General features: G+C 35.7%; 1 protein-coding gene across 2 annotated transcripts in view; it reads right to left on the bottom strand.

The window, feature by feature from the left end:
- Positions 1-274: 274 nt before the first annotated feature.
- CABCOCO1 (ciliary associated calcium binding coiled-coil 1) overlaps positions 275-16,122 on the bottom strand; it is a 104,313-nt gene continuing 88,465 nt past the window's right edge. Inside the window, exons 6-8 of one of the 2 annotated variants that reach the window (XM_025397150.1) lie at positions 6,880-7,002; positions 6,058-6,198; positions 275-1,107 (exon numbers count right to left, since the gene is read on the bottom strand). In XM_025397150.1, coding sequence (XP_025252935.1) covers positions 1,033-1,107; positions 6,058-6,198; positions 6,880-7,002 — 339 coding nt within the window. In that variant the 3' untranslated portion in view covers positions 275-1,032. The remainder of the gene's footprint in view (positions 1,108-6,057; positions 6,199-6,879; positions 7,003-16,122) is intronic. The other variant, XM_025397151.1, reaches the window with a different exon arrangement.

Genomic DNA, 16,122 nt, shown 5'->3' on the forward strand with positions numbered 1-16,122 from the left:
GAAAGTAGGGTTAAAGCTGATATTCAATAAAGTGTCACCCCGACCAAAGTACTGTATAACCTAGAAAATTTTTGAGGAAACTGCTCTCCATTCCAGCATACTCTGACGTATAAGAACTTTGGAAAAGAGTTTGGTAGTAATTAATTAATTTGTCCAACTGGGGACAATCAGCTGGCAAGTTGATATTTTTTCTTTTGAAATTATATTTTAATAAAGGTATTTAAAGACTTGAGATTTTAAAAAAATCATTCCACTGCAATATAATGGTTAATTTTGGGAACTCTATGAGTTTGATTTGTATTTAAGATTTTTACAATCTATATATAGGTTGGTCTTTAATAACCATTTATACATTGCTTCTTTTTATATAGGTCATGTATTCTCCTGGGAGAGTAACAAGATTAGAAATAACAAATACAGTACAGAATAAATTAAAGTGCTTCAAACTGCATTATATAATTTCAGAAAATTGGTTTCACACTGAAACGTTTAAATAAGAAAAACAAATGATTTCAGTAAAAAAAAAAAAAACAAAAAACCCTCGTATATGCACTTGAATTGCTATTGTTTAACAAATTTTATCCTCAGTAGTGTGGTACTGGTATCTTTTCACAGTGTTCCAGTAATGTGGCAGTTCATTTGGGTCAAAATGGATAAAGTTATTATCATTTTTCTTTATTTCTGGTTATTTAAAAAGTTGGCTTCATTCTCCTTGAAGATGAATAGCATTTATTAGTCAAAACGTCAAAGGACTATCATAAAAGTAATTGTATTTTTATATATAATTCTCCAAACTCTTGTATACAAAATATTCTTATTACACTTGGTGCAATAAATTCAGAGGCTGTTATGGGATGGGAGACAGCAAAATTGGGACCAATACTTTCCTAATTACTTAGGAAAATAAAAAGTGGGGCTTGGTTTTCCTTTCACAACTAAGTGACGGAGATACGACGCTCCAGAGAGTCTATTATTCTGACTGGTTTTGTTTGTTTCTGTGAAGTTTAGCATCACTCTCCTTGTACCGAGTCCTCAGGCCTTTTTCAATTTTTCTATTCGTGCGTTAAAGGCCTCTTCCTGTATTTGCAGTTTTTCGTTTATCTCGGTCTGTGAAGACAATCATAAAAAACGTGGTTATGATGGAGCTATCTTTTGCTGCACATTGTCTTTGTGGTTTTGACATACTATAGTGCCTAAAGACAGACATTATCCCTCACACACCTTCCTGTTTTGCAGACATAGCTGTGTTTCAGCCTGTAGTGATGTGATAACACTTTATCATATTTCTCTGCACATTTCCAATGTATAGCATGTCTGCTATGAACAGGAAGTGGTATTTGGACGGCCATTTTTCACATAGCCTTGTGTTGGAAGATAGGATAATTTATCTGTATTTTCAGACAGACTTTACCAATAAGCACCGAATCAGAATAACTGCTTTGGGCTCAGTTATTGCAGTGCTGTGGGTCCCTCCACCCATCTGCAATGGATGTCTGTGTCTTCTGTGTAATACATTCTAAATGAGATCCCAGGAAGCTTCTGTTGCGAAAAAACAACACAAATAATCTTACAATTAGAACAATTCCCATAATTAAGAGTATTCATCATACATTAGAACTCTTGGAATGATGCCACTTTGTGGTATATTTTTGGTAAAAAAAGTAAGCAATTACTCTCAGGTTTTGTGATTGCCGAGGTGGTGATAGCATTTTGCCTCTGGCAGTGATCTTCTGTGGACTCATATTGCTACCTGCACAATTCCATAAATACTTTCACATTATCTAAACATTAGTAGCCCTGGAAATGTCTTCCCTTTTTCACAAGGAATAATAAAATTAGGTACAGAAAAACCAGTGGTGGTTGACGTGGCAAAATTGGTGTTTTTGTTCTTGTTTAGGTGATTTAAAAAATGTCTACCACTGTATAAGGAGTAGCTTATACACATCTGTGTTAATAAACTAAAAAAGTTACATTTCTAATAACTGTAACATTATTTGAGGGCTTCAGGGTAACTGTACTTTGCAAACCTTTTATTATTTTAATTTAAATAGGAGACATTTAAAAAAATCAAATACTGTTTTAAGCCCAGATATAATTTTTCATATTTATTTACAAGAGGGTAACTATAAAAGATAGTTTTGAAATGTCCATGCTGCCTTATCTGATGAGATTTGATCTCATCTCACAGTAAGATATGATATTTCTGGAAAGATCATATATGTGCCAACAATTCTGGGTTCAGAATTCTCATAAGTTTGAGTCTTTTCTGATTCAAGCTTTAGTAAGCCTTGGGATCAAGCTCTGGCCTCTAGTTTCTTATCTTTTCCTTTCTTGGTGGTTGGGTGGAGGAGGCAAGGAGGGATGGAACTGTCCTCCAGGTCACAGAGGAACTTTTTCTTTAGGGTGTACTGACTCTAAAGAAATCATCATCTACGCATGATTTTAGGTAGGGTCGAAAGGAGCACTGGTCTCGGACTGGGACGATCTAGGTACTAGTTCAGCTATGTCGCCTTAGGTAACTCACTTCACCACCTGGATTTTAGCTCTTACCTTAAAAATTAAGTAGGGTAATAGGATTATGTTAACATCACACTTTAGTTTTTGGATTCGTAATTCCAACTTCCAATTTTGTGATATACTTCACCAATGTTATCTTTCATTGTTATGATGTCATGAAATACTTAAAAATCTGTTACTCCTGCCTCATTAAAATAAATTTATGGCATACAACATATTGGACCACATAGGGATTAAAACGGTTTGAAATAATTTTACCACAATTTCAAGGGATTGGGAAGAATTGCTCCACTCAAACAATTGATTCTTCCCACTTTCAATTAATGTCCCTCTATGCCCACCAGTAATCTCATTTCTTTTCAGCTAAGGATTAATGTGCTTATCATCTACCAGTTTCTGTTTCACTACTGCATAGAGATTTTACATTCACTTGGAGGCCTTTCTGGTATTTTACTGAGACAGAAATTATCAAAACAAGTGTAGGCCTTGGGAAAAGGTTCATGAAGGTGCACCTAAAAGAGTGGCATACTGACAAAGGTGAATAATGTTTCAGATCTCCAGACTTTAGTGCTTAGTACTTTAGTTCAGTCACAACCAGCGGAGTTTGGATCTAAAGGCTCTACTTCTAGTCAAGAACAGGCTGCCATTAGCCACTTTTCTTTATCATTCTTCAGAACCTTGCTGAACAGACAAACAATCCTGCAAATACTGTGGTTGGGTCTGGTTCTACTTTTTTTTTTTTAAGGAAAAAAAAAAATAGGTTCAGTAGTCTCTCATTGACCACTTCTTTGAGATGATCTCACGCTCAGCTTTTCTAACCTGGAAAATTCAAGTTGACCTAAAAACATCTAGCGTCCCAAGATGGCAAACTTCCCTCAAAGTTTTTACATTATTTTACCCTATTGCTTAGACAGGGCCAACAGCCAACATGTAATGTAAGAATTTAGTGTTAGCATTCATATTTCTCTGAAACGTAGTTCTTTAAATATATTTAAGTTTGCTCCATTGGGTATAATTTTTATTACACAACTCAGGGCCAAAATAATTTCATTTTGAATGTATCTTTAAAAGTAAAATACCTAAACTATACAGGCTTAAAATGTTTGCTCTATTCAGTATAATTTTAATTAACATCTCAGGGCCAAGATAACTTCATTCTTAATAAATCTCTAAAACCATAAAATGAGTCAATGGGAAAATAAGTGCATTAACATAAAAAACTTATGGATTCATACTACATTTTCAGAAATTTCTATATTAGAGAAGGTCAAATATGCCTGAAACCACATAGAAAAGGAGTTTTGAAAAAAACTGTACTTAAAACATGAATTATTTACTGCCAGTTTTTTTTTTTTTTTTGCAAAAATTGTAATAACAGTATGACCTTTACACAAAGAAGGAGAAAAAAAAAACTGTGGGAAAATTTAAAACATCTCACAAGCAGTAATTCATTAAATGTTCCTACAGCAGGTCAATGTATTCAAATGGCATATATACACTGACCACTGACACATAGCTACCTTTGAAAAGGGATATGGCAGTTCTTAGAGCAAGGAACACTGGAAGGCAGGTTTTAGAAGTGGAAAATAACTTATACATCTAAAATAGGAGGAGGAATTTAGGTAAGCAGAGAGTAATTACCCAACTTGGAATCTGACCAAGACGCAAGGGTAAACACGGAAAAAGTGCCACACCACGGGAGTATTAACATCCAAAGTAGTCTGGTTGTGATATTAGAAGTTATGTGGTTTTTGTGGATAGCACTGGAATTAGAACTAGAACCCAGGTCACAGCTCCCATTCAGGGTCTTTCATCAGTTGTCGACCCTGGGAACTCTGCACAAATAACTTAAGTCTTTCTGTGTCCCATTTTTCAATTTATCAGGGGAAGTGTCTGCCTCACTCACATGGAGTTTACTAGGATTACTGAGAAAAAATACATAAAGGGGTTTGCCATCTCGAGCCATTGTATAATTCCACATCATCATGCTATTTCATTGAAAAATTGGCAGTAATTTGGCCCAGGCTGATATCTACAAATCCACTTACTATGGAAATGATTGTGGCACCTAGCGGATCTGCATCCCTGTCCTCTGGTCCATGTCCTCTCCGTGCTTAATTACATTTAGGTGAGCAAGCTATTGAACCTCCAGGATGGCTTCAGGCCAATGGGAAGATAACATACAGACACACAGCTATCATACAGAGTAGGGGTATAAATGCTGTAGACTGTAATATTTAAAATAATTTCAATGAATAGTTAAAAACATACTGTTCACTGCATGGAAGACAGCTTTGGTAAAGACGTTTTCGATTTTTTGGGCCTGCAAACAATTCAGTTACTGTCTAGTAGTTCCTCGGCAATAATTTCAGAGCTGCAGGATTGCAAAGGAGCCCAGAGCCATGATTATACATAAACTATATTTAGATGAAATGTTATCAAATCTAAAAAGGAGATATGTTCTGAACTCAGCTTAATTCAACTGCACTCTGCCCTTCTACACAATAACCAGTTATTACATTCATGGGGTTGTTAACAATAAAGCTTTGTGTAAAACGTGTTCTTCCACTATTTCTGGTAAACACTAAACACCCCTTATTAAGCTGAGGACTTTGGCTGAGCCTGTTGGCACCAAATCATTAAATGTTCGTGTAAATAGTGCAATAACATTTGATGATTAAACAAGTAACAAGGTATGTTTATGCCAAGCTAATCTTGTGCTCTTTTTAAATTAGTTGTTAATACAGTGGGCTTTTAATATATGGTCTCATGTTCAGATGACAACTAAATCTTCTCCGGAGGTGCATTAATATTTTAAATATGCACTAGGTTGCCCTCCTGATTTATAGTCATTTCTAAAGAAATTGCAAGTGTACTCAGAATATGCATTTTACTTATTTAATCATTTGGCCTGAAAAATTATGTGAATTCCTGTAAGTCTTTGAGTTGGGGTAGAAATGGCTGTTTGTTTTTTGAACAGAAATGAGAAAGAACTAAGCATAAACCTAAGCCAGTTAATAAATCATTGGCAGCTGCTATTCATATGGCTGCTGCCATCACTATGTTCGTGTAGTTATTGGTGTAAACTGCTTAGCCATTAATGATAGGTGAAAAGGAACAAACTGTCTGAGAGGCAGTTCAAAGATCTGAAAGTCTTTAGAAATTTGGGGAGAACACTTAGCTAAGGATTAAGGTTTGATCTTCAGTGTTTACCATTTAGAAATGCACTCCAATTCCTTTTGCATGAGCAACATTTACAGTTTGACAAGATATAAAGCCTTTACCATGTTATTTTTCGGATTTTGTCGTTGATTTTGTTAACTGATAACATGCACCACACTAGATGCTGTTGGAAAATCTATTTTGTGATCTTACTGAATCTCTGATGACGCAACTGAGAATTACGTGAAGCTGTTAAATTGAACTTCACCATAAGCATCACTCGTGCTGGCCGTGTGGGAAGTGTTTATAGACATTAAAGTTAAGGTTGGCTAATTAACCAGTAATAAAGTAAGTGAGCATACTATCAATACTGAGTACCTGAATGCTGATTAAAATGTCATCTGTGACTTGATCCAGCACTGATTTTATATCTTCAATGGTGAATCCAACTAAAGGATCCATGTTTGAGGTGTCAGTTTCTGGCTGAGACTCCTCAGGACTTTGTTCTTGATCCAACCCCTAGAATATTGAAGGTAAACAACACTCAGGTGATTTCTAGAGCATTCATTGATTTATATGGAATGTAAAACTTCTTGTTTTAAATTTATTTTATTTTACTTTAAGTTCCAGGATACAAGTGCAAAATGTGTAGGTTTGTTACGTAAGTATACGAGTACCATGGTGGTTTGCTGCACCTATCAACCTGTCATCTAGGTTTTAAGGCCCGCATGCATTAGCTATTTGTCCTGATGTTCTCCCTTCCCTTCCTTGCCCACCCTCCAACTGGCCCACATGTGCGTTGTTCCCCTCCCTGTGTCCATGTGTTCTCACTTGAACCTCAAATTTCTATTGGATACTTTTCTAGCAGAAACAATGTCAATCTGGAGGGAGATTTTGATTTGATGTTACTCTGCATTTATATTCCTATTCATAAGGATTATGACAGATCAAGTCATGGTATCAACGTGGTGCCTAGGGGAAAGTGAAGGTGGAGATTAGGAAGGGTGGGGTGCAAAGGATTAAAATTGCTGAACTACCATCAGCGGACTCATCTTTGAATTGACACTTTGAGAAATATTTGTATTTGGTTGGGAAAAATCAGAGGCAAAGAAAATGAAGAAAACCTTTAGTTCGTTTCCTCCCACCCCAAGAGAATATAATGATGAGGTAGGGTGAATGAAAAGACAAAAAGAAACATACCTTCATTTCTGTATCCAATGTTGTGGGGGGCTCTATGAATGCTGAATAAATATCAGATGAGATTCCTTCTTCCAGAGGATTTGGGAAAGGGCTACATGCAGACTTGACAACCTCTATTACTTGCTGATGGGAAGAAAAAAGTTGAATTATGACACAGCCTTTGGTGAGCAACCATAGTTTCGGTCAGTTCCGTTACATATGTACCATAGTTCCAAGTCTGTTATCTTTCAAGTGCCACCTCCTTTGAATTTTTGATGCCATTTTCTTGGTTCTCTAGTGCTTTTTGAGCTCCATTTCTCAAAATTAACACTTTGTTTGCCCACTGTCTCATTCCCTTTCTATACTCTGTGGTTTATGATTTCATGTAGTATCTCCTCGATCTTAACTGTTTTGTGCTTCAGTATCCCCTTTCTCCTGACTATAAGCCCTCTGTAGGTGGAGAACGAAGTTTTAGATGCTATGTGTATCTTCTCTAGTTCTGGCAGAGGATTAGGTGTTTAATACACTTAATGACATCCTGATGGGGACTGCTATGACTCGGCAGAATGTAGCTGCTGAAGTGGCCATCAAGAACTTGGTGATGAAGACGATAAGGGCTGCAAAGGTTAATATATGAAGCCGGTAGACCAGGGAGGAGATTTGCCAAACACACAGAGGGCAAGGCAAGACTTCACTATGAGCATTGAAGAATTCTTTAGCAGCAGCGTGCCGCTCAGAAGGAGGCTGATGGTTGGTTAACACTGGAAATGAAGGGAAAGGAGAGTCAAGGAAGCCAACTTTGGCAGTGCCCATCTCACTCTGTCTCAGGGGAGGGAAAGGGGAGATGAGGGTATTCATAACATTAAACATTTGATTCATTTAATTAGGTGTTGTTCTAATTCCATGTTTAATAAGCAATATTTTGGTTATAATTTGAATTCCCATCCCAGTTGATCTGTAGAGACATGCCCACTTGAGGGTTCTCGTTTTCACGCCTACTACATGCCTCATTGTAAATTGATAAATTGTTTTACTTTATAGGAGCCTGTTATTGTGGCCCAGAGATGAAGTCACCCACAGTATGCTGACAAAGTCAGGCCCCAAGATTAGAGCTTCAAATGTAAGTTTGAAGACAAAAATTTGAAAATGCATAAATTCGCCAAATAATTATCATCTTGTGAAGCCTGAAAAAGAAAAACCAATGAAATAATCATGAATTCATTTTTAATGTCTCCACGATATTTCAAATGAATTTGTATGTTACATGTCACCATTTAAATATTAATGTTTTTGATTTAGATAGGTTTTGGAATGTACTGGCAGCTAAGTTTTATTTTTGGTCTTACAAATGCTTATGTGTTTTGCATTGAATTAATATTATTAATTTTAACTTGATTTTATACAAAGTTGCTGCTTAGTGTAAATATATAGAAGCCCCAACGTGTCCTAACTTTATAGGCAAAAAGATTTGGAAACCAAGAGGTTAAATGATTGGCCTAAGGTCAAATAATTACTTCTTGACAGGGCTGGGAGTTAAACTCTGGTGTGCTGACTTCTTGTCCTTTGTGGTTTTCAGTAAACTGTAATACGTCATTAAGTTGCCATATTTGGAAATTACTGCTATTATCAAGCACTTAATTTTTATTCTGTTAGGTGACATCATTCCAGATTGTTTATCTTAAGTCAACTAAATGTTAATCAAAATAGAATATTTAGAAAACATATCAGAACGGTTCTTTTCTCTTATGCACTTCCACGAGCCATTGCATTTTTCGTAAATGGGGCATACAAGAATTTCATCTTCCCACAAAATGATTTGTACCTTTTTTCAGCACTCTTGTTTTTCATCCTTCCTTTACCTTCTATTGCTCTTTATCTTACCAAGCTAGGAAAAGGAGACAGCTAAACATATTTTAGTGGCCTCTGAAACATTATAGGTAAAATAAATAAGCTGCACATGGGAATCAGAGACAAGGGAAGATGATGAGGTATTTACTTAGTGGTATAGACTTTAATATACACTGAGGAACAGGAGTGGGGGTGGTGGGGATGAGTGAGATGGCAAAAAGAAGGGAGAAAGGAATTGAATGGAGTTTACTGAATTTACTGCAGGCACTGAGATAATCTGCAAGGTAAAAGTGTTGTTTTTAAGGCAGTAGAATTTTCTCTGGTCTACTGTCACCATATTTGTCTTGTTGCTGAGCTTGGCCATACACAGGCTAGGCCTTCCTGCTCACTTGCCCTCACACCCTGTGGAAGTTCTCAATAGGTTGCCTCTCCAGCCTGGTAGTAGCAGATTCTACCATCGGCCCTTTTCTACTTGTACCCATTTCCCCGTCAGATTATACACTTAAATGTAAGCAGGTATTTGTGTCCAATTCTCTCATTTCTTTCTCTCACATCCCTGTGCTCTGGATTTCTTTATAAGGCTCATCTGAATGACTCACCAACTACCCAGTTTCCTGGTCTTTGGCACCGTGTGTGTGTGTGTGTGTGTGTGTGTGTGTGTGTGTACTGGGCACACACTTGGAAACTTGGAACTTCCCAGCTTCCACATCATCATTTCTTTGGTGGAGTGAAACTCCCAAGAACCTGAAGTTCTGACTGAGAGTTGAGCTTTTCTTTGCCCTCATTTTTATGAGTGTAGCCCACATAACTATTAATTTGATTTAACTGGTGCACAGAAACTAGGGGGTGAGAATTTCTTCAGGGTGTTTTGCATACTATTAGTGAACCAAACCCTAGCTCTGTTTTTCTTTTTTATGAAGAATTACGCTTAGCTGTGTTAGTGAGATACTGCAAGGGAAAGAAATGTCCCAATTTCAGCAGAGGGTAAATATAAAGTCTTTTCATTAATAATAATAAAGTGCATTGTCAAATATATGGTTTGAAATAAACATAATGCCCAGAAGCATCACAGTGATTTTTTTCACATTAAAAATGGTAGCCTTTTTAAAAAGCAAGTTTAAGGAAAATTAGAATCAATAATTGTGGTGAGAGCCCAGAGCCAGAAAATATGTTTAAATGAAACCGTCTGATGCAATAGTTTCTTTAAAAAATACAATTAGGCCTTTGTATTTTTTTAACAAAACCTCATGTTTTACAACATCGCTGGTTCTGTAATAAAATCTATTTAAAAACAGAGAGACATGGTCAGCTTTATTAAGTTAGATTTTCTGAAAGAACGTTATAATTTCCTCAAGTCTATGAATAGTTGAAGCAAATTAAATAAAGCTAGTTTTATAACTATTTTTATACATTCCTGCAGAATTGTAATTGTCTCATTTTTTTTTTCCTCAAAAGTCTAATATGTTACCTCTTAAATCTGGAAAAATAAAAACAGAAAAGGATCAAGAATGCTTATTAAAAAAACACTCCTATTTGGTACCCTGATTTAGCAACCTCCCTTTTTCTATATGAGAATAGCACCCATAATCTTCAGATCAGGAAACAAAGGGAAGGCCTTTAAGTGAGTTGCCTGAGGCCTAATGCTGAGATTAAAAATCAGGAGTTTCTGATTATACACATACATCCATTTGGCCAAATGATTGGTTTTGCTTGACTTTCAAATACCCCCTAAATATTACTTTGAATGTAAAGCAATAAATGTGTTTCTCTTGCCATTTTTGAATGCTTGAACACAAATGGATATAATAAAAACAATCACGTTGTTCCATGTGAATGCCATTTATATTTTTTTCTGATAATGAGCAGACCATTTGAACTAAGGTGAGTACATTAAAAGCTCTAATAAAGAAGAGAATAGATTTCTAAACAGAATAATGGACTGTTAAGTGAACATACAATAAATAACATCTACAGATGTGGTTGCTAGAAAATTAGTTTTGCATAACTTGCCAATATACATTTCCCCCAGATGTTATCTGTTACATGAAAATTAAGTTAGTTATATTGTTCATTACGTGCACATTGCATTAGTGTTATTTAAGATGGTTTACATCTTTACCTGACTTGTGCTATGGTATTTAAAGTTGAATTGTGCTTTAAGTTGAATTGTGCTATAGTATTTGAAGAATATCAAGTAAATGGCTTTTTGGCATAATTTAATACTCATAAGTATAAAATTTCATTGCCAAACATTATGTATCTTAAAAAATCAAGGTTGTTATTTACAAGCCAAATAAAATCATAAGAAATCTTTTAAAAATTTGCATATTCAAGATGAAATGGACATCTGCCATGGGAATAAATACTAAGAATTTTGAACTCTCTTGGAACTAAGTACAGGGTCAGTTTGGATCTAAAAACATGCTTATAGAAATTAGACTCTGTTTCTAGATCTTACTGTGTCTGAGAAGTGGTATAAAGATTTTATCTGAAAATTTGATCACTTTATGCTTTCTTTTTTCTACTTTCTGTGTTAACATTATCAATAGTATGAGCTCTGATGTATTGTTTTACTTTAGTAATGCTTGTTTGGAGAAAGTATAGTGATTTGTGTGTAGTGGTTGTGCCACTGGAATCTATGACTAAGGGGGTAATTATTACATTATTAAAATCTATTATTAAATTTTTAAGATATTAAATATGCAGTTAAGATTACATCTTTCCACTATTTTGAATAGCAGAAAGCAAGATAAATCTGCTCAAGCTTTTTTGAGACACAGGCACATAGACAAAATACTGGTTTGCTTTGTAAAGACATTTGTTTGGAATTGTCAGATGATGACTTCATATGTAAATCAGAACTTACTATAAAATGTCAAAGTTTCAAAAAGTAAACTTTACTGCAAACTTTCCTGACTATTAACTAAGGGAAAAAAAGCACAGAAATTCCTGTAATGTTTTAACGATTTCCCCCCCTTGAAGAAAGGCATTACTCATTTGCAAGTCTAATTAAGAAGTACTTGTGTGGTTCTGGAAATTTTTAACAAAAACTTGCAACCCATTGCCCACAATATATGGCACATAAAGCAACAACATATGAATGCCACCTGCAAAATGCAATAAACTCTACTAATGTCATACTGAGGCCATAAATTTTAAATGAAAAGAGGAAATTCAAAAGCCAACATTATCAGAGAAACTAATTAATCCATTTTTAAAGTATTTTTCTTTTGTGATAGGGCCATTACAATCTTCTTAATATACTCTGTAAATGTAGAATATCAATTCTACTAACAAGAGTCCTCCTCCTCCTTTGCATTTTTGACTTGGAAATAAATTTGCAAATGCAGCACATTAATTTTCTTTCCTATGCTTAATATGCAGTATTTACATTTTGAAAAGGTTCAAAATGTTGCCAGGCTTCTGCAGAGTATGAATAGACATCTAATAGCAAGTTCTATTTTTATCCACAGCATACTGGTAGTTTGAACATTTATAACTTAATAGAGCTTTGAGACCATCAGATCCACACATGCTAATCACCTAAACAGTGAACGGTAACACAGTACAACAAGTTAGGACAGGAAATGAAGATTACCCATTCCAGCTGAAGCTGCAGGGAGAAATTTAAGTTGGCAGGCCACGGTAAACCAATTTGCAATCTGGCTAGGACACTCCAGTTAACACCTTGTGTCCATTTTTATTTATCTCTTGATTTGATCTTGTTTCGCTTGGGCTTCAAATAATAATTTTTTAAAAGTTAGATAATTAAAGTAACTGATTCCAGAGTATTTTAGATATCTTTTGAATTTTTAAGTGTACTCCTGCTTAAGGCCAATATGACAATTTGGAAAGAAATCTGAGTATTCCTATTTTAATGACCTCAGACAATAAAATCCTCTTTCATGAATCAGAAAAGGAGCATCTTCTTGTAGTGTAAATGCAATTTAAAAGGAAAAGATGTTTTGATCTGGCCGTGGTGTAAACATTTCCTGAGGGGTAGAGCAGTGCTTCAGATACCCAGATATTTTCTAAAGATGCAATAATCTGGAAGATAGATCACGGAATTATAGGCTTTACACTTGGCTCTATTCCTAACTGTGGGATACTAAGAACAACCCTAGGCCTCAGTTTATTTATCTGTAAAAGGAGGATAATGATAATTGCTACCTGGCTACTTCATCGAATTGTTTCAAGCACAAACTAGATAATGTGGATGAAAATACTGGGAGTTCTTCAAAGGGAAAGCATTATTAAACCTCAAGGTGTATTATTATTATTACTTATAATTACTGTTATTATTGAAAGGATCATCTTTCTAATGCCATCATTGAAAGACAGACTAGAGTAGCCATATTGAGGACGCTGGTCCATGCTATTTTTATATGTAATTGTTAACATTGCCCAAGCAGCCCAATTAACTGGGAAGAATTTGTTAATGAGGACATGCCATCACTGTGTTTCCATATAGTGACAGTCTTTAAAATATCAAACATATATTCAATACCATGTTATTTGAAGAGTTCCTTGGTCCCAAACAATTTCTCTTTTGAGGCCTAGATAGGATGACATAATGAGGTAGATATGTAGCATGATCAGGAGTAGGGCAAGACACCTATTTAGAAAAGGAGAGTGTTTACACCTAACTTTCCAATTAGAGAATCTGCCTCTCCCCTTCCCCCACCCAATTTATCACTCTCTTTATCTTTTGTTTTTCAGCTTCAAATATGGCCTGTGGTTGCCCTGATTGCATTCATTTTTAAAAGATTGCCTTTAACAAATTTTGTCAAAAGTAAAGAGTCAGGGCTTACAGGGCAAACTTTCAACACGTCTCTCTTGTGAAAATGAAATACTGGAGCTCAACTACTAAATTCAGCATTGTACTTTTGATTCTTAGATTGACCTTACCTTGCAACTTCCTCAGGGTGAGAGATGGAAAAGTATGGTTCAATTATAAATAGTTTAAAAAATCTAATGCTTTTCAAAATATTTTTTAGAAGCCACTCAGAGTATATTTGTTTAGCTTACTAGGTTATACTCTAAAAGGCATACCCTTGAACTCAGTATAAAATATTTCAAACAATTCTAAGCATAGATTTTTGTTTGGTTTCTTCTAGAGTGTTCTATTTAAAATTGAGGTTTTTAATATTTTAAAATTTTATTTTATGGAGATTGCATTTTCATTACACATTATGATAGCTTACAAGAAGATGAAGCTATTTCAAGGCTCTCATATTATACTCTTTTTGAATAGGCACCTATAATTTGCAGAAATCATATGAGATAATAAATTATAATGGTTAGAACAGAAAGAAACTACAATGGAAGAATGCTAGGTCCTTGGTTCGAGTCTTTCTTTTTTTCGTGCACTTCCTGTTATGTTAACAGTTGAAACTACCTGAATAGGAGGAGGCTGAAACTATTTGGATAAAGCTATCATGTAATTTACTTAACTTCAAAGCATACTGATTGAACTGCACTTCAGTCCCGAAGTCTGCAATTGAAAGGTGGGGGTGAAATTTCTTAAGACCATATTCAGTTAGAAATAAAAAGTTTTTGGTGCTAAATTAGAATGTTTGTAAAGTGCTATGAAATCTTCAGAGAAGTCAACCTAATATTATTATTTCTGACCTCTTAGAGCCAAGATGTCTATTTTAAGTAATCTGACATTAAAAATATGCTGACAAATATAGATTTAAAAAACAACACAGGAAGTTGTAAATCAGTTGGTAACCCTTAGCATCAAGGAAATAAGAGACCATGAAAATGTAGTCATTTACTTTAGTCAACCTCAGCCTTAATTTTTAACTAAAGAAAATTTGCAGAAAGCATGATGTTTACGTTTAGATATTTTATTCATAGTTTGTGTGTTTCCTTTTTCTCCAGTAGGCTCATAAATTATTACCAGGAAACATGTTACAGTTCTCAATATTTCCCTCTCTGCTTAGCTCTCCCTAGCCCCTACCCTTTTTTTTTTTTCTTTTTTTTAAAAAAGTCTCATTTAGTGATTCTTTAACCGTATTAGGCACTTTTCTCTGGTCAGCAGGCAGGATTTTCTTGCTTGGGAGGAAACTACTGCCAATTAGTTGTATGTGCTTAGCATTCTAGAAACAGGACACTTTCAGTGAGCACCCAAGTCCTTCCTCCTAGGCAAGGCAGCTTTTTATTCCATACATGGCAAATGTCATTATTTCAGTGACCTAAAGAAGCATGTCTTCCCTTATAAAGAATGGGTCTAGATACTCTAAGTTTCTCTGGCTTTTCATGAAATCTGAAATCTCAGAAATTAACTACAAAACTGATTTTGTGGACAAAGGTGTACATAGCAATACAAGTTCTCAAAAGAGACCTCTCACCTACAATCTGCGAATCACACTAGTTTAGTTAAAAATAAACAAACTGAAATAGCAGCAGCTCTGAAAAATCTAGGTGGTATCTTTATTCCAGATTTGAATGTTCTAAAAATGTGGATTTTTTTCCCCCTTAAATGTGTAGTCAGAGTTCTGGATTGGCTCTGCTGCTCAGTCTGAGATGTGGTTTCTTTGTTTGTAAAATTAGGGAGTTGGACTAGGTCATCTCTAGTCCAGCTACAGATGTTACATCTTATGTTACTAAATTTCAAGTGGCTTTTTCTCTATTTAGACAAAAACTCAAAGTTGCTTGCCTGTGTAGATCCCCAGATTCAGTATTTTCTCTGTCACGATGTAGAAGAATATTTGGATTACACATTTAGTGCTTACTGGAATCACTGACAGGCTGAAGCTTGTCCATTTATTTTTCCTTAATTACCTTCCCCAAACCCGCTCCTCCTCCAATTCCTTTATCTTTTGGTGGCATCACCAGCTTCTCAGTTACTGGACTCAAAGCCTTGCAGCTGTCTTCAGCCCTCTCACTCGTCCCTAACATTAAGTCAGCCATAAAACTCATTGGGGGCACCTACTGATGCAGGTCCCACTTGCGCCCTTCTATTTTTTGAAGCCTTCAGCTCCATGTTCTTGCCTTCACAGATCTTGAGCTCCAGCTGTACTAGACTACTCACTCTTTTCCTGCTTGCCCAGTGCCTGCAGCAGAGTGGATGCTCCATAATTGTTATATGGAAAAAAAAAAAAAAAAAAAAAAAAAAAAAAAAAAAAAAAAAAAAAGGCAAAGCAAAACAGAGCAAAGCAAAGCAAGGCGTGGAGGAAGCTGCGGTCTCAGCCGCGTCTTGCCTGTGCTGCTCCCTCTGCTGGGGGCGCTTTTCCCCCACATCCTGCCAGCCCATCTCATCCATCTGGACTTCTCACCCAGCTCAATCACCTCTGCGACGTTTCTCCCCATCACCCTTGTGCTCTCAGAGTTTCTTGCTTATTCCACTTCATAGTATTTGTCACATTGGCCTTGAGTGACAGCCAGGTAGAGTGATCTCTTGCCATTGTG

Source organism: Theropithecus gelada, chromosome 9 (genome assembly GCF_003255815.1).
Source record: "Theropithecus gelada isolate Dixy chromosome 9, Tgel_1.0, whole genome shotgun sequence".
Lineage (NCBI taxonomy): Eukaryota > Metazoa > Chordata > Mammalia > Primates > Cercopithecidae > Theropithecus > Theropithecus gelada.